The sequence below is a fragment of the Gopherus flavomarginatus genome, chromosome 24 (genome assembly GCF_025201925.1).
Source record: "Gopherus flavomarginatus isolate rGopFla2 chromosome 24, rGopFla2.mat.asm, whole genome shotgun sequence".
Lineage (NCBI taxonomy): Eukaryota > Metazoa > Chordata > Testudines > Testudinidae > Gopherus > Gopherus flavomarginatus.
The window spans coordinates 9,319,005-9,343,154 of record NC_066640.1 but is presented as its reverse complement, the minus strand read 5'-3'; the positions used below and the strand labels follow the sequence as shown (position 1 = coordinate 9,343,154).

General features: G+C 46.9%; 1 protein-coding gene across 8 annotated transcripts in view; it reads left to right on the top strand.

Annotated features, from left to right (window-relative positions):
• The window catches only part of PTPRS (protein tyrosine phosphatase receptor type S), a 244,058-nt gene that overhangs the window by 135,190 nt on the left and 84,718 nt on the right, over nt 1–24,150 (top strand). For all 8 annotated transcript variants that reach the window (XM_050934412.1, XM_050934410.1, XM_050934411.1 and 5 more), the window contains exons 3-5: nt 1,641–1,786; nt 2,962–3,103; nt 19,548–19,736. In XM_050934412.1, the coding sequence (XP_050790369.1) occupies nt 1,641–1,786; nt 2,962–3,103; nt 19,548–19,736 (477 nt within the window). The remainder of the gene's footprint in view (nt 1–1,640; nt 1,787–2,961; nt 3,104–19,547; nt 19,737–24,150) is intronic.

Below are 24,150 nucleotides of genomic sequence, written 5' to 3'. Positions count from 1 at the left end.
TTTCAACCTGTGGCCCAGGTAACGCTGCGGTCCACAAAGGTTGAGAACCACTGCTCTAGATAGACTCCTCCTTGTCTAGCCCTCCTCCCGCCAGAAGCCCCTTGACTCTTTTCTTGTTTGTAATGTTTGCCCAGTCTTCCCCTCTCCCTCTTTCTCCAGAGTAGCACTTGAAGGCTGTCAGGCTTGGAGGGAAGTCACTGACTAGGGAAGGATTTGCTAAAGGTTGGAGTGTCAGGTCCCTGCTGGATAAAACCCAGCCCACAGATGTGAGTGGGGTTTATTTTTCTTTTTCCCAGGCATCCCTGCATCTCTGAGCAGCTGGATGTGAGAGGCGTTTGAGGGGCTTTTGGAGTCCTCTCTGAGCTGCGCAGATCTCCTGGTTTTGGGTTTCAAAGCCTGCAGAGTCTCTTGCTGGGGGGAAAGCTGCAGGAGCAGTCTGCAAACTCTGGCTGTGCACTCAGTTTTGACAACTTGATTGTTTCAAGTGGTGATGAATTTGGTTTGTTGCTCTACATTGTCAGATCACTTTTCCTGTGTGTGTGTGTGTGTGTGTGTGTGTGTGTGTGTGTGTGTGTGTGTGTGTGTGTGTGTGTGTGTGAAAATACACATACACGTGCACAGACACAAAAATAGGTCGCACGCTTCCTAGCTTCTGTAGGCTAAGCATGTTGCACACACCAGGGTCTCTTTGCATCCCTCCACCCTCGCATTTCCCTCTTTTTATTTTTTTAGGGACTCCCTGCACCTCACCCCCACCCTCTTCTGGATGCCAGGGGCTCTGTGTGTCCCCAACATTCCTTCTGCAACGTACCATGTCCTCCTCCCTCCCCATACGATTGTCCTACATTGTCTCTATGGCAAGGGCTCTGTGTGCCCCCCATTCCCTCCATAGCAGTGTCCCCTATGCCCAAGGGATCTGGGTGAACCCCTATTCCTCATCCTTTTTCCCCCATGCCCACCTAGTTTCTCTTCATTCACCGCTGTGTGCCCTCTCTCCCATGCTAGCATCCTCCGTTTCCCTCTATGCCAGAGGCTCTGGGTGCACCCCTATTCCCCTCCTAGGTGCTCCCCCTATTCCAGGGGATCTGTGTGCTCCCAGTTATAGCATTGTATATAGAGATACGCCAATGGGTTGGTGTAAAGTTTCACGGGACATTTGAGTTCTGTCTTCTAAGTCACAGAAAAAGAGTAATGCAGGCATGGAACAAAGAAGCAGGTGCCACCTTTGGAAACTGAGGGGCCAGGCAGCACCAAGGAAGGTGTCTCCTTGGAAACTAGTGTTTTGACAGGCTCCATGGTAACTCCCCAGCTCTGGTAGTGACTTTTGCCCCTGATCCCACCATTGGAGCCGCGTGGCTGGACTCGTGAATCTATGCAGACTCCCTTTGAAGTCAACGAAACTCTGCTTAAACACAAGTATTTGATTGCAGGATGGGGGTCTTAATCTCTTTGTGCTTCAGTTCCCCCATATATAAAACAGAGCTGATGGAAACTCCCCTGCCAGCAGTACTGGGAGGCTTCATTTGGTTTGGGATGCTCGGAGGCAGATAGCTGTAATAGTATCAGCAATGGTGGGTTTTTATTAACTATGACTGCTATTTACAAGGGCTTGTCTACTGTTTTTGTTTTGTTTTTTGAAGGTCCCCCCGAGTTCATTAAAAAACCAGTGGACCAAATTGGTGTGTCAGGAGGCGTGGCTTCTTTTGTATGCCAAGCAACTGGGGATCCCAAGCCCCGAGTCACCTGGAACAAGAAGGGGAAGAAAGTGAACTCGCAGAGATTTGAGGTAAGAGACAGCCTGGAAGTACGTGTGTCCACGCGGCTGCAGTCAGAGGTGTGACTGCAGCAGGTATAAACATATCTGAGCTAGCTTTGATCTAGGCACGGCAGCATGGTCTTTACAAGCCCACCTGGGACCCTAGGTATGTACTTGAGCAAACAGCCCGGGCTGCAGTCCATGCTGCTCCAGCTTCACTGCCGTTGTTACTGGAGCTAGCTAGATCAGAGTTAGCTCAGGTACATCGACACAGGCTGTCATCATCACATCGCTGATTGGCATGTCGACATTATTGTGCGTCTAAGTATGTAAAAAGAGCAAAGCAGGCATAAAGCAGCTTTTTTACATGAATGCCCTAAGACGTTAATAAAAATGTGTGTGAAGTGAGGGCAAGGGAGTTGTGAGTTCTCAGCCTTTAACAGCTGGGAGGCTTCAGCTGTGTGATTTTTGCAAAATGAGAGGAGACCAGGCAAATTTGTTGCTTCTTTTTAAGTGTATATTATTATAAAGCTGCTTCTTCCTCTCCACCAAGAAACGCAAGCTGGACTGGCTCTTTTAATCTGACATTTCTCCAGCTCCGCCAGCTCTTTAAATACACCTCCCTTATCCCTTCCCATTTGGGGTTTTTTTTTTTTTAAGGTTTACCACAGCCCAGGGTGAGCGTTACTGGCATACTTGGCCAGACCCAATTTATTTGTAATATCTAAATAAGAGTGTGTGGCAGGGCCAGGAGAGGGCAGTAGTCATATATTGACACCCTTAGTCTTGGCCCACAGTGGGTCTGCTACCCTGCTAGCCGGCTGTGGGTTGGGAGGGACATTCTGTCGTCTGCTCATTGGACAGATGGGGTAAAGAGGGGGCTTGAATTTTTTATTTTGTTTTTATGACCTGTCTCCACTTCCCCATGCTCCTGCAAAGGCTCATCTTTCCACTGGTGTTCTGGGTCTTTTGGCTGAGGGGGGGGGGGGGGTTGAATGAAGGGGGCGGGGTGGTCAGGTGCGATTCAGTCCCGTGAGCGTTGGGGCAGGTCCTGAGGGGGAAATGCAGAACTGATGGAGGAGAAGGAAGGGCAGGAAGAGGGAGCCGCTATATCCGGACCGATGTGTGCAGCTGCCCCCTGTGCGGGCAAGACTGAGCATGCCCGGGCCTTGTACTCAATCACTCTGTCTTCCTTTCTGTCTCAGACCATTGAATTTGATGAGAGTGCGGGTGCTGTCCTGAGGATCCAGCCCCTCCGGACTCCCAGGGACGAGAACGTCTACGAGTGCGTCGCTCAGAATGCTCACGGGGAGATCACTGTCCATGCTAAGCTCACCGTTCTCCGAGGTAAAGAGCACGCCGGCCTGTCGGTGCAGCGGTGCAGGAAGGGTGAAGGATACTTGCTCTCTGGGTGATGAGGTCTGGCTGCCTCAGCTCCCCATTCCTGCCCCCTCTTCTTCCCTATCAGTTCTACATTAAGACAGAAAATATCATCTTGCCTCTATATAAATCCATGGTACGCCCACATCTTGAATACTGTGTGCAGATGTGGTCATCCCATCTCAAAAAAAAAAATATTGAAATTGGAAAAGTTCAGAAAAGGGCCGCAGAAATGATTACGGGTATGGAACAGCCACCATATGAGGAGAGATTAATAAGACTGAGACTTCTCAGCTTGGAAAAGAGACGACCTAGGGAGTAGATATGATGGAGGTCTATAAAATCATGACTGATGTGGAGAAAGTAAATAAGGACTTCTCGTTTGCTTCTTCTCATAACACAAGAACTAGAGGCCACCAAATGAAATTAATACATAGCAGGTTCAAAACAAACAAAAAGAAGTATTTTCTTTTCACACCACGCACAGTCAACCTGTGGAACTCCTTGCCAGAGGATGCTGTGAAGGCCAGGACTATAACAGGGTTCAAAAAAGAACTAGATAAATTCCTGGAGGATAGGTCCATTGGTGGCTATTAGCCAGGATGGGCAGGGATGGTGTCCCTAGCCTCTGTTTGTTTGCCAAAAACTGGGAATGGGCGACAAGGGATGGATCACTTGATGATTGGGAGATTGGTCCTGCTTTGAGCAGGGAGTTGGACTAGATGACCTCCTGAGGTCCCTTCCAACTCTGATATTCTATAATTCTATTATTATCTGTTCTGTTCATTCCCTCTGGGGCACTTGGCATTGGCCACTGTCAGAAGACAGGATACTGGGCTAGATGGACCTTTGGTCTGACCCAGTCTGGCCATTCTTATGTTCTTATGAGGTTACCATATGAGCAGTGGGGCTGAGGCACAAATGCCCACCTTTTGCCTGCTCCCTAAGCATCGCTGATTCTGGTCAGCAGCCCCAGAAGTGTACCTCACCTGCCCGGGGCATTATATTAAGGGCAGCTTGCTGGGAGTGGCTCTGTTTGCAGCTGGGTGGGAGAAGCTCATCACTTCCTGACTATGTTCCCCAGCACCCCTGGCAGCGTTTCTCCTCAGTTGCCTCCCCGTGGTGGGAGCATGGTGCAGGAGCTGTGCCCAGCTATCTCAGTGTAGATGGGGCTGTGTTGGGACATCCTCGCTCTTGCTCGCTCCTTTCCTCCCTCAGATGTTTCAGGTGGCCTTTCTGTCTCGGCCCTGTTCTCTTCTGTCCCATGGAAACTCCCTTCTCAGGACGTTTATGGACAGCTCAGGAAGGCTCCATCTTTCTCCTCTGAAATCTAATCCCTGTCATCCAGGGACCCAGGAGAGCACCTGTCATTTGATGTAGTGAGGCTGAGCTCCAGCGGAACAGGTTCCGCTCCAGCTCTCTTTCCTTGTCCAGGTCCCTCCCTCCCTCTTTTGGGTAACTCCCTCCCCTGTTCTCCCTTGGGCCCCTTCTTGCCTTTGCCTACGCCAGTGGGTCTCAGCTGTGGGGGCCATGAGCAGGTTTCAGGGGGGGTCATACATAGAAAAAACAGTTGTGGCAGAACAGGTGGGCCATGGAGTTTCTATAGTATGTTGGGGGCAAGGGGGTGTCTCAGAAAGTAAAAGATTGAGAATCTCTGGCTTATGCCACATTCTCCCTCAAGACCCCATCTCCCTTTCATTCTCTTGTACCAGTCTCCACTGTAAGGGATATGTCTATGGACTCTTGTTACGTTTCATCTGTTTGAAACATTCTCTGTGAGCACAGTGTGTGTGTTGGGGACTGCCGGGGGGAGATGCAGGGCCTGCTGTCGTTACTCTCCTGCTTTTGATGCCTCCAGATGTTTCCTGCCTACTGGGTGGTTATTTATTAGTCTTGTAAATCATCCTGATGGGAAGGCCCTATAGAGAATGGTGTATACTCTAGCTGGGAGGGCGTTCCCAGCAGGTGTTGCTGTAGGGAAGGAGTGGGAGCACTGCCTGGGTGGGGAGCTCCCAAGAGGAAATGCTGTAGGAATGTGTTGGATGTCTGGGTGCTTCCGGTAGGAGCACTGGTTGTGCAGCTGTTTCTGCATCTTTAGTGATACGTTTAGGAGTTCCCAGCCAGTCTCATGGCAGAGCATGACATACGAGCTCCCAGCCCATCAGGCTGTATGAATCTCTGTCCGCTGCGAAGGATTCCTTCCGGTAGCTTTTAAAGTCCTTTTTGCTGAATGACCCATGAGCAAGTTCCTAATTCATAGATGCCTAAGCTAAAAGGGACCATTGTGATCATCTAGTCCAGCGGTTCTCAAACTTTTTGGATCATGCCCCCCTTCTTTGTGGCTGTGGTAATTTACACTCTCACCCCTCCTACCACACACATGTACATATACTGATGGATGCAGTGGCGGTGCGTCACTTGAATCCGTTTCGACTCTTGTTTTTTCACTTGAGGTTTTTTTTTTTTTTTCCTGTTGCACGAATGAGCCAACAATCCGTTGTGATGAGAGCGAAAGCAAAGCTGCGATTGTGGTCCGTGCTTACAATTAAACGTGCACAATGTGTTGTAGCAAACGGATTCACGTTCAGATGGCAATGACTTTGCATAATGCTAGGCAAGCTTTGCAGAAATCCATCAAAATGCCCAGCGCCATCTAGAGACAAATGCACAACTCCATGTGAGGATCTGATATGTCTGGAGGAATCAGCTTGGCTAGTTACTCATTGCTGTGAGTAAAACATGCATGGTCAGAGCGAGGGAGGGCAAGCAGGGGTATGCCCCCCCTTGCAATCAACCAGGGTGCAGAACTCTAGGGCTGGGGCAGGAGATAGCTCATCCGGCCCCGGGGCCACAGACAGAGAGCCAGCTCTTCTGGTCGCTGGGGGAGAGCAAGCTCCTCCAGCAGCAGGAGGCACACATACAAAGTGCCCCTCCAAAAGCGGCCAAATTTGTATTGTTGTGCACGTCGCTGTGCGCAGTAAGGTGGTTTTTTTTCCTCCTAAAGTTTCTCATGCCCTCCTGTGTGCTCCCCTCCCACCAAATAAATTCCACACACCTCTCTTTGAGAACCTCTGATGTAGTCTGACCTCCTGTATAACACAGGCTGGAGAACTGCCCCTGCATAATTCCTAGAACAGATCTTTTAGAAAAACATCCGATCTTGATGTAAAAATTGCCAGTGAGGGAAAATCCACTAAGACCCTTGGTAAATTGTTCCAAATGTTAATGACCTTCACTGTTAAGTGTGTGTCTTATTTCCTGTCTGAATTTGTCTAGCTTCAACTTCCTGCTTTTTGATTGTTTTATACCTTTCTCTGCTTCACTGCAGAGCCCATTAGCAAATATTTGTTCCTCATGTAGATACTTATAGATTAATCAAGTCATCCGTCAATCTTCTCTTTGTTAAGCTACATAGACTGAGCTCCTTGAATCTATCACTGTAAGGCAGGTTTTCTAATCCTTTCATCATTTTCTTGGCTCTTCTGTGAACCCTCTCCAATTTATCAACCTCCTTCTTGAATTATGGATGCCAGAACTGGACACAGTATTCCAGCAGTGGCTGTACCAGTGGCAAATACAAAGGTAGAATAATCTCTCTAATCATACTTGAGCTTCTCCATTTATGCATTACCTCTTTTGGCCACAGTGTCACTCTGGGAGCTCATATTCAGCTGATTATCCGCCACCTCCCGCAAATCTTTTGAAGAATCACTGTTTCCCAGGATAGAGTCCCCTATCCTGAAAGTGTGGTCGACATTCGTTGTTCCTAGCTGTATACATTTACATTTAGCCATATTAAAACACACATCATTTGCTTGCATCTAGTTTACCAAACAATCCAAGTTGCTCTATATCAGTCATCTGTCCTTTTCGTTATTTGCCACTCCCCCAGTTTTTGTGTCATGTGCAAACACTATCAGGGATGATTTTGTTTCCTTCCAGGTCATTTATAATCATGCGAAATAGCCTAGGGCCAAGAAGCAATCCCTCTGAAACCTGACTAGAAACACACCGCTCAGTGATGATTCCTTGTTTACAATTGCATTTTGAGACTCATTCGTTAGCCAGCTTTTAATCCATTTAATGTATGCCCTGTTAATTGTATATTGTTCTAGTTTTTTAATCAGTGTCGTGTGCTGCCAAGTCAAATGCCTTAGAGAAGTCTAAGTATGTTACATCAACACTATCATCTTTATCAACCAAATTTGTAATCTCATTAAAAAAATCAGTTTAGTTTGACAGGCTCTATTTTCCATAGAACCATGTTGATTGACATTAATTACATTACCATCTTTTAATTCTTTATTAATTTAGTCCCAAATCAGCTACTCCATTATCTTGCCTGGGATCAGTGTCAAACTGAGAGGCCTATAATTACTCAGATCATCCTCTTTCCCTTGTTAAATATTGACACGTAGTTCCAAGATTTATTGAAAAGCAACCTTAACAGTCCAATGAGCTCCTCAGCCAACTCTTTTAAAGCTCTTGGATGCAAGTTATTTTTAAAATGTCTAATTTTAGTAGCTGGTGTTTAACATCCTCCAGAGATACAAGTGAAATGGAAAGAGTGTTCTCACCATCAAATGATGACTACATCATTTTTCCCAAATACAGAACAGAAATATTTATTGAACACGTCTTTCTTTTCTGCATTATTATTGATAATTTTATCATTTCCATCTAGTAATGGACCAATGCTATTGTTAGGATTCTTTTTACTCCTAATATACTTAAAAAACTTATTTTTGTCCTTAACTCTGCTGACCATAAATTTCTCCTTGTGTCCCTTTGCTTCCCTTATCAATTTTCTACAATTCCTAACATCTGATTTATATTACTTGCTATCAACTTCCCCATCCTTCCATTTGTTATGGGGTGTTGTTTTTTTTTTTAATTTGTAGCTGCCTTCACTTCCCTTCTAAGCCTCTTAAGTTTTTTAACAGTATAGCCTTCTTCCTCAATTATGACTTTTGGGGCACCTAGTAAAGTGTTCTTAAACAATTCCGAATTACCATGCACAATGTTCTGATTAAATTCTTCTTCCAACCTGATTCAACTCATAATCGTTTTCAGCTTTTATTGTTTTCAGCTATTGTTGTTCTGGACTTTTTTTTGATTGCATATTATAAATGTAATCAAGTCATGATTACCTAAGCTGCCATTAATGTTTAGTTCTGTGGTCAGATCCTCTTTATCTATCAAGACAAGGTCTAATGTAGAATTCCCTTGTGTTGCAGCATGAGACTTCCAGCATATGTCACTCAAATTAAAGTCCCCCAAGATCACACAGCTTTTTTCCTGCACTTTATAGTTAGGTGTGTAAGGAGCCAATCATCCTGTTCTCTAGTGTGACTTGGTGAGCTGAATTTATGCACAGGTCCCTGGTTTACTGTGATGAACAAAGACCTAACACAAAGCTCATGTAGCAAAGCACCTCCACCTGTGATAGAGAGCACCCTCCTGCTGTCCAGCTGGTGGCCTCCTGTTGTCAAAATGCCAGCTGTCTTTGAAATAGACAGATCCATGGCTCAATCACAACTGCCCCCCTTCGTGCAGGTGTCTCCGTGCTGCTCACCCAACACCCTTTGTGCAGTTGTGTCCGTGCTGCTCGCCTGACGCCATTCATACCATCCTGTTTGTCTCTGTCACCCGCCCAGCACCCTTCATGCAGATGTCTCCAAGTCTCCATGTCACTCCTACATTTCTTTACAGTGTGGCACTTAACCTCCTATCGGTGACATGTGGCAGGTTGTCGCTCCCTGTAGAATCTGTGGCATCACGACTTAGGACCGCTGCTCTCTGACAAGACCGATCCTGTCTCTGGGTGCCACAGAGCGGTCTGGAGCTGTGTTCAATAGGCTGCCACTCATTTCTGGGGAGCTGTGATGATTTCTGAGGAAGGTACCTTTGTAAATAGTTCCTGAGGAAGAGGTTTCCACGACTCGAGCTTAAGAGGAAGCAGCAGAGAGAGCATTTGTCCTGCAGTCCTGGTACTAGCGAAGCCTCTGGATTGCCCCAGCAATAGGAGCATGCTGTTTCCGGCAGGGGAGCTGCATCATTCAGATAATGAGGAGCTGCACTTGGCAGCGAGGCTCCTCACATGCACCGTGTGACAGCGGCTCCTCAGGTACCGGCATCAGATAAGTGTCAGTCAGCGAGACAGACGACAAAACGAGAGTTTGCCTCTCCTGTCTGCCTGACTCATTCCGTGTGTAGTCAGGCCCAGCAGAGCCCCATTACTACCGGAACCTCTCCAGCATACCTGCGGCATTCTGCTCTCAGCAAGCTCTAGCTGTCTGCGCCCACCGGGACCTTGTTAGGTACCTGTATTAGCTGGCTGGTGTGAGGGTAGCTTGGATCCTCACTTAATGAAATCTGAGTGGGAATGCTGGAAGCCTGGGAGGCAGACAGAGCTGCAAGTTGTTTATAGATTTCTCTTCCCTCCCCACCCCACTCCTCTCTCCTCCTCAGTTGAAGTTATTCTTCTCCTGACCTTTCCTTGGCTTTCAGACAGCAGAGATTGACTTCTCTTTACCCTGAGCCAGACCCATTTGTAAGTGTTGGTAGAGTTAAAAGGACAAAGCATGAATCCATTAACCTCTACAATCACAGAGAGACTCTGAAAGATAGCATGCTGGCATCTATTTCTCCTTTCCTCCGCCTCCCTCTCCTTTCACCCCTTCTTCCCTCCCCACCTCACCTGTCCTCTCCTCCTCTTCCCTTGTTGTGTCCCTCATTCCTGTCTTTCTCACCCACAGAACATACGTGGTCTGTCACTTGCAGAAGCTGCTACTCTAGTGCGCCGTTGAGTGTGGGAACACGGGGCCTGGCTTTGACGGGCCATGCGGGAATGGGGTAGCAGTCATTCTGCAGCGTGCCAGCTCCATTGTCATAGGCTTGCTCATATACACGTGTGTGCACGTTCATGTCATGCACAGGTTTGAGCAGTTACAGGGTTACCGTAGCACCTGTGCAGGCAGTCAGAGGAACAGAAAGAGAGGGCACTCTCCTCATTGGTGCTTCAGGGGTCAGAGGTAGCCCCCTTTGCCTATACACTTGGGAATCAGCTGCCCCAGGATCAGACCCCTGAAGCTCCTCATGTCTTGAAAGCTGTGCCCAGCAGATAAGAGGTGGTGTCCCTTTGGTCAAAAGCAGGAAGCAAAGACACATCAGGAGCAGAAGAACTCAACAGGGGCAGACCCTATAGCGGGTACCATTCAACTTCCAGGAGTGTCTTTCTGACTCGAGCCACGCTGGCTGGTTTCTCTTTCCTGCTCCATTTCCCAAGGGATCAGAGCCTTGGGAGAACTCAAGATAAGACCCTTGCAGTCCCTCTAACTGTATGATTCTATGATTCTCAAGAGTGGCTGCTTTTCCCCACGTGGCCAGAGTTTGTGCCTGCAAAGCTGGTCCTGCAGGGTGTGGAGAAAGCAAGAGAAATGGGGGAGGTTATGGAAGTGTTTTTCAGTTGTTGACTGCAGCTGCTGACATTCTGCACGGAAGCCTACAGAAAAGGGAAGGCGGTTGGTTGGCACAAGCACCCCACTTCCAGCCTGTGGAGTTTCTCTAGGCTCCACATACACGGGAGGATTCCCCGCTCTCCCCCCCGCATAAGCAGATTGTATTTTTCCATCCCCTTCTTCAGACAGCACAGGAGGAGTAACCAGGGACAGATATTTGCTACAGCAGGCTGGGCAAATGCACAGCACATTCGGACGGCCTCATGCCATCATGTTCAGCAGCAGCTTGGGGTGGGTGGCTGCTCTATACCTGATGCAACTGTCTGTCTAACTGCCCTTCACCATCAGGAGGCAGCAGGCTTGGTGGCTGTGTTGAGAACAGACTGTGAAATTGAGGGGGAGAGAGAGAGAGAGAGACGCTGATGTTGGGAGGAGCAGAAGAGGTTCAATGAAGAGGGGGTGCAGGGAGAGGGCTAGCTGAGGAAGTTAATTAGGAAGGAACAAGGAAAAGCATTGGGGAAGGATCTAGGGTTAGCTTTGAGACAGGGCTTAAATTTAGCTGGAGCTGTCCAGAGCAGAAGTCTGGTAAATATTTTCGAACCCACGAGGCAGAAGCCTTGGGGCTCTGGGAAATACTCTGAGAATTTGAACCACAGAGAGGAAGGAACTGGGTCTAGAGAGAGAGAGAGGGAGGCTGGTTAAAAGGGAAGGAAGTAGCTGGACAGAGATGTTAGCTCTCCAGCAAGGATGCTGTGGGCAGAGAGCCATGTATGCATACACACAAAGAAGTTGGAACTGATGGCCAGAGAGCAGGATCAAGAGGAAGGCAATTCTCTGTCGAGTGGCTGTGTCCTCTCCCAGACATACATGGGCCTGGTATGCATGACTTCTTAAAGCTGGAATTGGACTGTACTTTTCACAGCCATTCATTCCAGCATCCACGCTGGCTGTCTGCTCAAGGATTTTCTTTATGCTTCTACAGGATGGAGGGGAATTGGCTGGGCAGTGTAAACCCAGACTCCTAGGAATCAAGGGATTAAATCCCAACAGGATCAATTTCATCCTTCGCCCTCAGCAGTTGATACATTGAGTTCCATGCAGTTCACCCTTTTGTGTGTAGCTTTTAGGTGCAACTTGAAAAAAACAAAACAAAAAAAAAACCCTTCCATTCCCTCCATATGGATCTTGTAAAAGTAGATGTTTGACCCTGTACATGTCCGAGGATAAAATTCCCCTGCCCCTACAACTTGTACAACACTGTGTACTGGCTACAACCATGGCTGTACTTTGGAAAACTTTGAGATGAACATGGTGTGATGGGCCAAGGCCAGATGGCTACAGTAAAGTACTGAGAAACAGGTTTGTTAGCCCCAGGCTAAACAAATCCCTAGTACCCTGGTAACCAAATGGCAGTTGCTCCAGGTTAATCAAGGCACCTGGGGCCAATTAAGATCTTTCTAGGAGGCAGTAGAGAAAGCTACTTTAATTAGAACACCTGCAGCCAATCAAGGCAGGCTAATCAGGGGACCTGGGTTTAAAAAGGAGCTCACTCCAGTCAGGCAGAGAGGAGCCAGAGGAGAAGGAGCGTATGTGAGGAGCTGGGAGCAAGAAGGCAAGGAGCTGAGAGTGAAAGAGTGTACTGCTGGAGGATTGAGGACGACGACAAGCGTTGTCAGACACCAGGAGGAAGGTCCTGTGGTGAGGATAAAGAAGGTGTTTGGAGGAGGCCATGGGGAAGTAGCCCAGGGAGTTCTAGCTGTCATGCAGCTGGTACAGGAGGCACTATAGACAGCTGCAATCCACAGGGCCCTGGGCTGGAACCCGGAGTAGAGGGCGGGCCTGGGTTCCCCCCAAACCTCCCAACTCCTGGTCAGACACAGGAGGAGCTGACCCAGACTGTGGGTTCCACAAGAGGGGAAGATCACTGAGGTGAACAAATCCGCCAATAAGCGCAGGACCACTAAGGTAGAGGAGGAACTTTGTCACAATGGCTATATAAATCTGAGGTTTCTTATTACTATTAGGGAAGCCTGTGAGAACCTGCTATAAGCAAGGTTGAAACTCTCTCCATTGCAACACCTTGTTTTTTGCAGGTGTTTGTAATTGTCCTAAACAGTTGCCTTCTGTGCTGAATTTTCTACACGTGATCCCTACCCAAAGGTAATGCCCAATGTGGGTGTGTGGAAGGCTCAAGCAAAATCCCGTCTGCCTTTTTTTTGAGATCAACAAAGCAGTGACTGGTGAAGCTGGGAGTGGAAATTTGGGTGAGACCCAATTTATGGTGGATGGGCAATGACCAGAGATCGGACATCATAGCAAATCTCTGAGAGGTAGGATTTTATAGGAGTAACTGGGTGCAGAGAAGGGATTTGAGTGCATGGAGCCTGGGTGCTGGACTGGCCAATGAGGAGGAGTGATCTCCATAGTCCCATTGGCAGGCATGATTACACCAGGGCACTAGAAGCAGATTGGCACCTACACGGGGCCCAGCTCTCGCCAAATTTGTCCAGGGCTGGGAGAAGTTTGCAGCTCTGGGCAGAGGCAGCGACGGGCAAGGCAGGCTGCTTCTCTGTTCCCTGCCACCCATGGTGTTCCACAGATAGGCTGAGAGCCTACTCTTTAGCTTAGGGGTTCCTGATCCACAACCTGATGGAAGTTGACGTCTGCATTCACACAGGCTCAGATTTGGGTGAGCCGTGGCCCACTCATGTCTATGCCCATGCAGTGAAAATAAATAAATAATACTTTTTCAGTTTTGAATGCACAGTTGAAAGTGTTGAGTCCGAAAGGGGCACACTTAAAAAGAGTGAAGTTTGCATTTTTTGTTTTTAAATTGCTTCACTAACTTTAAAGCTCTCACCAGATTTTCTTCAAAATTAACTTGTTTGGTAGATCTTGATTTGACCTACAAATTAAGCCAAGTCAGAAGAAAATTAGTTCATAGATTCAAACATTCCAAGGCTAGAGGGGGACCACTGTGGTCATTTAGCCTGACCTCTGGTATAACATAGGCCATAGAACTTCCCTGAAATAATTCCTGTTTGGATGTTTTTGTAAAAGATATGCTTTATTTCAATCTTGATTCTAAAAATGATGCATAGGTATAGAAAGACATGCTTAGCCTGCAGTGCTGCAATAGCAGATTCAAGCCATCAGACTTGTGCCCTTTGTCTACAAGCATGCAAGTTTCTAATAGCGTTGCTAGGCACCAGTTGGCTTTTGCTGGCTGGTCTTGTCCGTTATAAAATGGTTTGGTCGCCAGTTGTTTTTTTTTCTTTCTCTTAAAAAAACGAAAAACCTAGGAAACGAATACAACATAATGAAGTGTTATGGTTCTGTAGCTAAACTGTTAGTCAGAATATATGAAATTGAAGGTTGGACACACAACTGTGCCTTAAGATAGTCTTCAATTATATAATTACAGGGACCCTCCCATCCTGCAGAATCCTAGAGCCTATGCTCCAGCCTGAACCCAGAAGTCTACACAGCAGTGAAACAGCCCCACATCCCGAGCCTTGCAAGCTCAAGTTGGCTAGCACGGGCCAGACGCGAGTGTCTAGTTGTTGTCTAGGCAAACCCAGTGTCACAGCTAAATACAAGAGTGGAACAGATAAGGAGATAACACATGTTGCAAGAGACCATTCAAGCTGAAGTGGGCAAGTAACATCTCTACAGTTGTGCGACAAAGGAGGGTTAGTGTGTTACAGATTGTAGTAATGAGCCATAAATCCAGTGTCTTATTAAATCTGTTATTTTTGGTGTCTAGCAGAGTTATGAATTTAAAACTCATCTTCTGAAGGAGTTGGGCAGGTTTTCTCTGAGGAGGAGGACTGAGGGATCATTCTGTGAAAGTGTTGGTCTGCGGCGGATAGGGTGTTTTTACCTTTTTATCATTTTTCTGTGTGCTTATTTTAGAGCACAGTGATTGTCTCGTTTCACCCACATGATAGTTATTGGGACATCTAGTGCACTGGATGAAGTACAAAGAGAAATCGTATTGGATCAGCGTATCAAAGGCATATCATGCACCCATACGCAAGAGATCAGAGCTCGTTCTGGGTTCTCATGGCCTTATGAGCAAGGCACAGGAATGGGACTCAGCAGACTTGGGTTCTTCTCTTCCTGGCTTTGCTGTCGACTTTTGGTGTGATTTTTGGGCAAGTCACTTCTGCTCTCTGCCCCTGCTTCTGCAGTGGTGGTAATCCTGGGAGGGTAGGGGGTGTTGATGTGAGACTTAGTTTATTAACGTGTCAAACTCTGACATCTGGATGTCTGTAGAGGAGGGCAACGGGTACTCTCACTTATGCATTTCCTGGCATCCAGGTGCTTGACTATGCATCCTTCATGTTGCTTCAGCATAGCATTTAATACATAGCACATGCATCTTTTAAATGATTAAACAACCGTGCCAACCCTGGGGAAAAGAGCAGCAGCAACCCCCGCTTTATCTCTCTTCCTCATCCTCATTTCCAGTACAGTTAATTATCTCAGCACAGAGCTGCCACCTTCCAGAGCGACAAGGAGACGGCGTCAGCGAGTGCTTTTGCTTGCTAGTCGGTGACCTCGGTGTTATTTGTATGATTGTGAGCGCATGCGCCCCAGACGGTTTGATGTATTTTTTCCCCCAGCGCAGAGGCTGTGCGCTGGTAGGATTTATTATAAATGAATACTGAAGCACTCTCTCCTATCCCCTGCACTTTCTCACGCTACTTTGTTCAGTGGCCTTGAGGTAATTCACCAGCTTTTCCCCAGGGGAGGCCTTTAAAACCATTAAATCCAAGAGCAGGTATGAACAAGGTGCTTGGGAGACTCTAATAATGTAGCAAGCGCAACACCTGGAAATGTTTCCCTACAAAGCCAATGTGAGTCAGCTGCAGACATCTGCCCAGAGGTGTCCTCCAGGTTTCTTCATCTCGCATCATGAGACTTCTGTTCTTGGAGATGCCTGGACTACTTTTAGAAATAGAACTCGCAGTCCAAGCCAGGCAGTTTGTAGCAGGTGTGGTTTGGTGTCTGGCAACTGGAAAGAGGGGTATGTTCATGTCTTTTTGGGGATTGAGCTGATTGCATTATTGTAGGGAATCCAATTGTTAAGGGATGAAGAACAGTCTCTCTTTCCTGGAAGGAAGGAAATCCGAGCACTTGAATCAGTGGAAAATGCTGTGTTTGGACATGCTTCCTCTGCTGATCTGATCCTCAAATCTGATCACGACTGTAGCCGCGGTTGTTTAATTAAACTCAGAGGAATTCTGCACAATGTGCTGCAAGATTAACATTTTTGTTTAATTAGAAACACTCAGTAATAATAGTTGTACCAGGCCTTCCCCAACGCATGCTCACACTTAAACTCACACGCGCACCCTGCCAGTCAAGAGGGCTATTCTCTCTGCGGATTAACTGGTTTGTGAAATTAACAGATTCGGGTTTGAGCCTGGTGGAGTAGCATCACCAGGAAACTGAATGCATGCAGTAATCAATAATGATGTCATCTTCAGCCAATCAGACACTGGCTACTTTAACAGCATGCAACGGCCTGCTTAAAAAGGGGAAGGGAACGCATTAAAAGCCTGGCTGAAGTGGGCATAGGCAAAGCAGTTCCCTGGCTGCATCTTTGTCCTGAGCTCACTCTTGGATGGGCCTGTGTAGTGCAGCAGATATGAGCTTCAGGAATGCATGCTGCTCAGAGACCGCTGCAATACCCAGCCACAGCTCGGTCTCCTGGTGTGGCTCAGTCCCTTAAATTGGTTTCTATATTCCAATACAGAAAGCAAATTAAGACCTTCCCTTGACTTTCTTTTGAGACGCTGTTTGGGGCTTCAGTCCTGCATGTTGTCAAGTGTCTCTCAGCTGGGAGTGGAGGGCTCCCAGCAGCGTGCAGGATTAGGGTCGATAATCCATGGCATGTCCCAGCTGCTTTTATTATTATTAATCTTTTATTTGGGTAGCACCCAAAATCCCTCCCCCTGCTTGGGGGACCCCTTGTGTTAGGTGCTGCACAAAGATGTAGCGAGAGACATTCCCTGCCTGCTTGTGGAGTGGAAACAAAATAATACTGAGCCACTCAAAAAGCCCCGTCACCTAAGTATCCTAAAACACGCCACGCACATGAAATCACAAAACAATCTTGAGAGGGACCAGAGGAGGATTATTAATACCCCCATTTTACCAGATTGGGGGGGGGGCAGAAATGGGGCACAGAAAGGGGACTTATCCAAGGTCACAAAACCAATCTACAGCAGAGCCAGGGACAGAACCCGGCAGCCAATCTCTCAGACCCCTAACCAGACTCCACTATACGTTTAAACGGTGAGAGAAGTTCTTCTTTATTCTGCCCCGCGGATGAATTTGATGCAATAAACGTGGGCTCGTGTATTAAACCGTGGCAAGCTGTAATTGCAGTGCCGTCCCTTAGGCCTTGTCTGCACGCAATGCTTGTCTGCCATAACGGTATCCGTTAGGAATGTGATTTTTTTTCCTGAGATAGTTATAATCAGTACAGCTCCTAGTGTGGATGCAGTTGTATTGGTATAAAGGTGCCTAGTACACCAACATAACTTATTTCCCCTTCCTGTATGGGAATGATAAAGCAGCTTTATACTGATAGATCAGCACCCACACTAGGGGATCTGTACTGCTTTAGCTACACTGCTAAGAAGTGGTACAGTTTTTGTGTGTAAACAAGCCCTTCGCTTGTACATTAACCTGACTTCTGCTTAGTGCTTCGCCCTCTTGACGGGTCAGTAGCTGTGAATGGACACCGCAGGCCCCTTTCACTCCCTGGCACGTTCAGAGCAGGGAGGCTGCCTTTGAAAATTCAGACAGTCTAAGCATTTATCCTGTTAATCGCTGCAGTATCCGAGTGTTGTTAAGAACTGCATTTCTTAGGGCTTGCATGGTGCTCCGCTGCTTCCAAGCATTGTACAAACCTTGACTCCGTGTCCCAGCGATGTCCCCAGTTTTACAGATGCGGGAACTGAGGAACAGCAAAATGCAGTAACTCACCGAAAACACAGTTAACAGAGCCAGCATTAGGACCTGGGAATTGTGGCTGCCTCTCATTTAAAAGAGAGGGGCGTTGGGGAAGAAGCAGCAAGCCTAGGCTTCCAGTGCCTCTCTTTTCTCCCATTGTCCCTTGGGTTCAGCCGTATGTGTGGTACACAGCTTGGCCTGTGACCTGGGAACACAGCTGGGTGCGAGAAGGATGCAACCTCACCATTGCATTGGAAATTGTCTGCGATGTTTCACAACCCTGGGCATTGTAGGCTGGGTTTTTGAAAAGCATTCCACATCGACCTATCTCTGCCGCCACTGCCAATGAAAACACCCATTGTCTTCAGCATGAGCAGATTTAGACCAACACTGAGGGCACTGGAAAAATCCCGTCCTTCAATTTTTGTGCTGTCTCACCCAACCCCCTGGACTTGAACCCAAGGATCCTTGGGCTCCTAATGCATAAACACTGGCATTAAAGGAGACTCTCTGTAAGATATCCCCATGTTGCTTATATCCTCTTTGCAGGCTACCAGGCACGAGGGATGTGTCATCACTACGAAAAACGATGTGTCCTTAACGCGTGTTAGTCAACACGTGGTACCTAACGCAAAGTAAAATCCTAGGGAATGTAAGGCAGTCTGTAGTTTTTAACTAGAGCTGGGTGATAACATTTAGCCAAAATATTTGATGTTTCAGCTAAAACAAAATTATTTTTTTTTTTGGCCAAATTTTCTCTCTTTCAACAAAATTTTGTTGGGGAAAAAGATCTTCAAAAAACATTTTTTAAAATGTCTGAGGCCCGCTTTTGACATTTTCCGAATGGAAAGTTTCAATACATTTGTTTTGAAATGACATTTTGTTTTGAAATTTACTTATATATGTTAAAAATGGTTAAAATTGAAACAGAATGTTTTGATTGACCTAAATGAAATTATTTTTTCCAGAATTTCATTTTATGGAAAATTTCAAAATTTTGATTTTTTTTTTGTTCCAATTTGAGATTTTTGATTCCCCCCTCCCCCCCCAAATTTCCACGTTTTTTGCGGGATGGAAAATCCATTTTCCAAGTCACTCTAGGCTTTAGCATGAGTTAGCATAGTAAAGACTATGTGATAGCCTGTCCCATGTTTGTTTTTATGAGTTAGCTAACTTGAATTAAGACTACACCTTTTTCCCTGGGAAAGACAAGCTCTAGAGGAGTACTCTAGACTAGGGACCGGCTTGCTGCATTCCTAAACTATGTCAGGGAAATCTCAGGGACAGGCAAGGAGGCTGCCGTGGTCTGGCACCAGTCCATGGACCGGTCATTGAGAAACCCTGGCCTAGAGGATAAGAGGGTAACCATGAGCTGTTTTGTAGCTGTTGGTGTGTGTCTGTCTTGTCCTAGAATCTCAACAGTTGAAATTAATAACCTTAAAAATGCTCTGTCTGAAAGAGTTTTGCTTCCTGTTGTTACCAAGTGTCCCCTGATGTAACTACAGCTGAAAGATTTTTCCCCTCCTTTCTCGGCTAGTTTCCACTGTCCATTTGACATGACTTCACACATAGTCGCTTTCACTCTTGTGCAGTTGGCCGATTTCCAAGGGTCGCTGGGCAGTGAGGGAAAGAAGAACTTTTAAAAAAAAAAAAAAAAACCCAAAAAACCACAGGAAAATGTGACCTGTTCAGATTGTGATGTCTTTGACTCAGAGATAGTCTTTCCATTTCTGCAGTCCCTGCACAACAAGGCCTCGGTTGCTGTTTGGAGCCGCTTGGCTGTAATACGAATAATTGTAAAGCCACAACAATTGAGATGGGGCCATATTGGAAAATATTTTGAACTCGCTCTTTGAAATGGATTGGGTTTCTTGCTGACAGTCTCTCTTTAGCGTACTCTGTTGAATTAAGCCTCCTCGATACCACCTCGATCTTGAAAGAGCACTAAACTAAGCCGCTTCTCCTTTGCTCTCCTCCCGCAGAAGACCAGCTGCCTTCTGGCTTCCCAAACATTGACATGGGACCCCAGCTGAAGGTGGTTGAGCGCACACGGACGGCCACCATGCTGTGTGCAGCCAGCGGGAACCCAGACCCGGAGATCACATGGTTCAAAGATTTCCTTCCCGTTGACCCCAGCGCCAGCAATGGGAGGATAAAGCAGCTGAGATCAGGTAAGGTCTCCTTGCGAGCCCAGTAGGGAGTGAACCCTGGAACTGACCCCAAAGAGAGTGCTCGAGCAGAGCTTTCTGGGCGGAATGGTGACTGGTGAGAGCCAATCCCGTTGGCCTGTAGATTAAAACATAAGTTCTACAGAAGACCTGGTAAAAACGGCTCTGAGCTCCCGAAAGGTGGTTGGGTTGGTGGTGGTTTCCTTCATTTTCTTCATGATCTTCTGCATCCATCCCCCCAAGTTGATTGACAGGAAACCAAACTCCACTGAGAACCTGGTTCCCTTTCCAGGGAATCTGCTAATTTGGCAACACTCATGGAATGGTGCTCTGCCTAACCAGGGGGACCTATAGGAGTGGAGGGGGAGTTGGGGAACGGGTGGGGAGAGGTGGGTCATGCTCAGACGATGAGCTGTATAAATGAAGGAAGGAGGGTGACAGCACCAAGCATGGAGCTTTCAGCCCTATCCACATCGGGATCAGGACCACAGCCACGACAGCTGTGTATTGTCACAGCTGGGACGGTCCCATCCATGATGTGGACGGCGGCTTCCGCAGTCTGTGGCAGAACCAGGCCTCTCCTAGGATCCTTTTGGTATCTAATCCTTTTGGGTCTATCGCCTTCCCGAAGCCATCGCCGGAGAGCAGTTCTGAGCATTCTCAAGTCAACCTTAGGGAGTGGGCGGCAATGGAGTGGTACTCCATGAACAGATGTACCCCAGCTCTGTGGCTGTTGTCAGTTCTCTGTCTTCCCCCATCTGTTCGTCTGTCTGTCCTTTGCTGGTTTTGTGAATGTTAGTGTGGCATCTTTCATTGTTCACGTTTCAGGAGCAGTTTGTGTGTATGCATGTGCGTGTCAGTAAAATAACATGCGTGTCTGTGCATGTGGTTTTATTTCTGAAAGCTACAGATAAAGCACTGTCAAATTGTCCCGTTTAAAAATATCCATCCTTTCTCTCTCGCAGAAAGTCACCTTTGGGAGCTTCACCTCTCAATGGAAACTAAAACAAAAGCAACCATTTAGATCAGGGGTCGGCAGTCTTTCAGAAATGGTGTTCCAAGTCTTCATTTATTCACTCTAATTTAAGGTTTTGCGTGCCGGTAATACATTTTAACATTTTTAGAAGGTCTCTTTCTATAAGTCTATATTATATAACTAAACTATTGTACGTAAAGTAAACAAGGTTTTCAAAATGTTTAAGAAGTGTCATTTAAAATTAAATTAAAATGCTAATCTTTCGCCTCCAGCCTGTTCAGCTCGCTGCTGGCTTGGGGTTCTGTTCACCTAGGCCGGCAGTGGGCTGAGCAGGGCCTGCGGCCGGGACCCCAGACCTGGGTGGGAGGTTTGAGGGGTCAGGGCAGAGGGCTGGGTGTGTGTAGGGGGTGCAGGGCCAAAGTCTGGATGTGTTGGGGGGGTTCAGGGCAGAGGGATGGGGCTGTGGGGATGTAGGGCAGAAGGCTGCGTGTGTGTTGGGGTGGGAGGGGTTCAGGGCAGAGGGCTGGGGAGTGCAGGGCAGAAGGCTGGGTGTGGTGGGGGTCAGGGCTGGGGGTGTGGGGGGTGTAGGACAGAAGACTGAGTGTGTGTGGGGGGGGTCAGGGCAGAGGGCTGGGGTGCTCCCTGCCCTGAGCCACTCAGGGCAGGGGGCTGGAAGGGATATGTTCTGTTCCACCCCTTTCCTCAAGGCTCTGCCCCTACCTCTCTCTGTCTCCTCCAGGGAACTGACAGCACACTGTTGCTCTTCCCCCCTCTCCCTCACTAGGGCCATCAGCTGATTGGTGCAGAGAAGGAGAGCGGGCAGGGCAGGAAAGCACCAGGCTGGGGGAAGAAGCCGGGGAGAGGGAAGCTTGGCTACCGCAGGACCAAGCTTTTGCCTCCTGCCCCTGTAGGGGAGAGTGGTGGGCGGGGGCGCTGAATGGGGCTGGGGGCGGGGGCCGAGACCGCGGCAGGCTGCTGCATGCGGCTCAAAATCAGCTCATGTGCCAAATCGCGGGTTGCCGACCCCTGGTTTAGATTTTTGACCACAATTCAGACTTGCCTCTTTAAGCCAGTCTGGAGAGTACACAGCTATCTGATTGGGCTTAGCTAGACTAGACCAAGCCTCACTTTAGTTGCCCTGAGGAGCATAACCCTTGTTCGGCTACGAGATGGAGCATTTTTAAGAGCTTTTCCTGGCACAGGAACAGGGGACGGAAGGGGGAAGAGGCTTTAGCGTGGGAACTGGGGTTGCTTTGTGGGAGCATCTTCTGAGGCTCAGCCATTTTGCAAGTCAGTCAAGGGGGTAACAGCCAGTTATTGCTATCCAGGCCGCCCCTGGCTCTGAAATCTTCAGGTCTGATTCTTGTAATGCAAGATCTGAATGTCGGAGAATATGACAAACTCATTGCTCTTTTGTCCTGTTTGGCATAGGGTGAGTTCAAAGAATTTTGGTACTGGAGGGCCAGCCTTGACTGGTTAAAGGTTAATTTCCTTGTGTACCTCCGCATTCTAATTATATACTGTTTCCTCCACATCAGATATTTTGCATTCCTATTGTCCAGAAAAATTAATTTCCTAATTGCTTTGATTTCTAGAACTTTATAATAGCAAAGGTTCGGCACAAGAGAACACTGTCTCCTAAATGTAAGGCCTATATTTCAGATTTTTTAAAAAAAGGGGGTGGAGAATTGTAAAATTTAATGAATATAATTTGAAAAGAACACCGAAGCAATTTAGGATCTTAAATCCCCTCCAGGAGACTTTAGGCTCCCAAGTCACTGAGGCATTTCTAAAAATTTTCCCTGAGATGAATGGAAGCATTTTGGGGGCAGTTATATATTTAGGCTGAAATTTTCAAAAGTGCCTGTGTTTTTTAGAATCATCGGGTTTTGAGTGCCCAACTTGAGATATCTTAGAGAGGCCAGATCTTCTGACCTCTGAAAATCAGGCCCCATTAAGATGACATAAGTTGGACACTCATAAACTAAAGCACCCAAAATCACAAGGCACTTTTGAAAACACAGTCCATCTTTGTTTATTATTTCAGTGACAAGGATTGTTTTACTTGTACATTCTGTTGCATCACTGGAAACTCAGATACAACTTTATTGGGCTGGTCCATAAGACCCACACATTAATTTCACCGTGGCCCCCATTCAGCACAGCTCTTATGCACGTACTTGAGCGCTTGCTGAATCAGGATGGATTCTTGATTTAAGAGCCTTCAAACACAAATGAAACTGATCTCCCTTAGTTTCATTACATACGTGCTGGGTGAAATGCAAATAAAGTTAACCAGTATAAATACTGAAAGATAAATTAGAATGTTAAAATGCTTTGTGTCCATAACAGGCGGTATTACTAACACGTTTTCAGATTATTTTTAATACAATTATGATCGTGACAATATCCCTTAATATTTCCTAGCTGGGCTCGATTTGGTATTTCATTTAGAGCCACCTACTAAATTCATTTTTAGACTATCATCCCAATAAATCGTTTAGCTTCTGTACAGGATGTTTGTTTCTCTGGATAAATCTGCTTTTTAGGGACCTGGGTGGAACTGACATCGTTTATAGCTGTTTAGAAAGTCAGTCATCTTGAAGCAGTAAACTCACAAAACACTGAAAGGGACCTATTGTCCTTTTTACAGACCTGTCACTTCTTTCGCCACTTCAGGGGGAAGTGTGTTCTATTGGTTAGAGCAGGAGATTGACCACCAGGACTCTGAGGTTCTATTCCTGCTTTGATTGCCTTTGTGGCCTGATTTTCAGGGAAGCTGAAGTCACTGGAAGCTTCATATGCTCAGCACCTCTGGGGAAACAAGACCACTGATTTCTGACTCTCCATTCACCCATTTACCAAATGGGGTATGATGTTGCCGGGCTTTAATTATTGTTTCCGAAGAGCTTGTCTGTTCTCCGATGACAAGTCCTATAGAAATGCAGCATAATATATTCCTCTTATAAAGGTGGAAATAAGGACGCCAGGCAGACCTGGCAGGCATCATGCATCTTGCAGGGCCCATGCATTCCTGCACAATTGATAGAATGTCATTCATTTACTCAGTGCCCTGTAGCCTAGGGGAAGGTGCATTGAACTATAAGACGGGAGTCCATGAATTCTAATCAGAGCTCTTTCACTGACTGTTCTTAATATTTCTGTGCACTTCACAAGCCCTTATTAAGCAAGGCTGTATATCTACCTTATAGGAGGCAGCTATCATTCCTCAATTTTACAGATAGGATAACTGAGAGGTAGGATAAGATCACTGCAGTCAAGAATCCAGGGCTCTATTATGACAGACCCAAATCTCATTCATTTTGCCACACTACCTTTCAGAAGAAATAGGCCAAAATATGCTCTTGTGTAACCCACACTAACACAGGGTGGAACTTTGTTCCTATCTAGTGGCTAGACAACAGAGAAGTTTGAACCTGC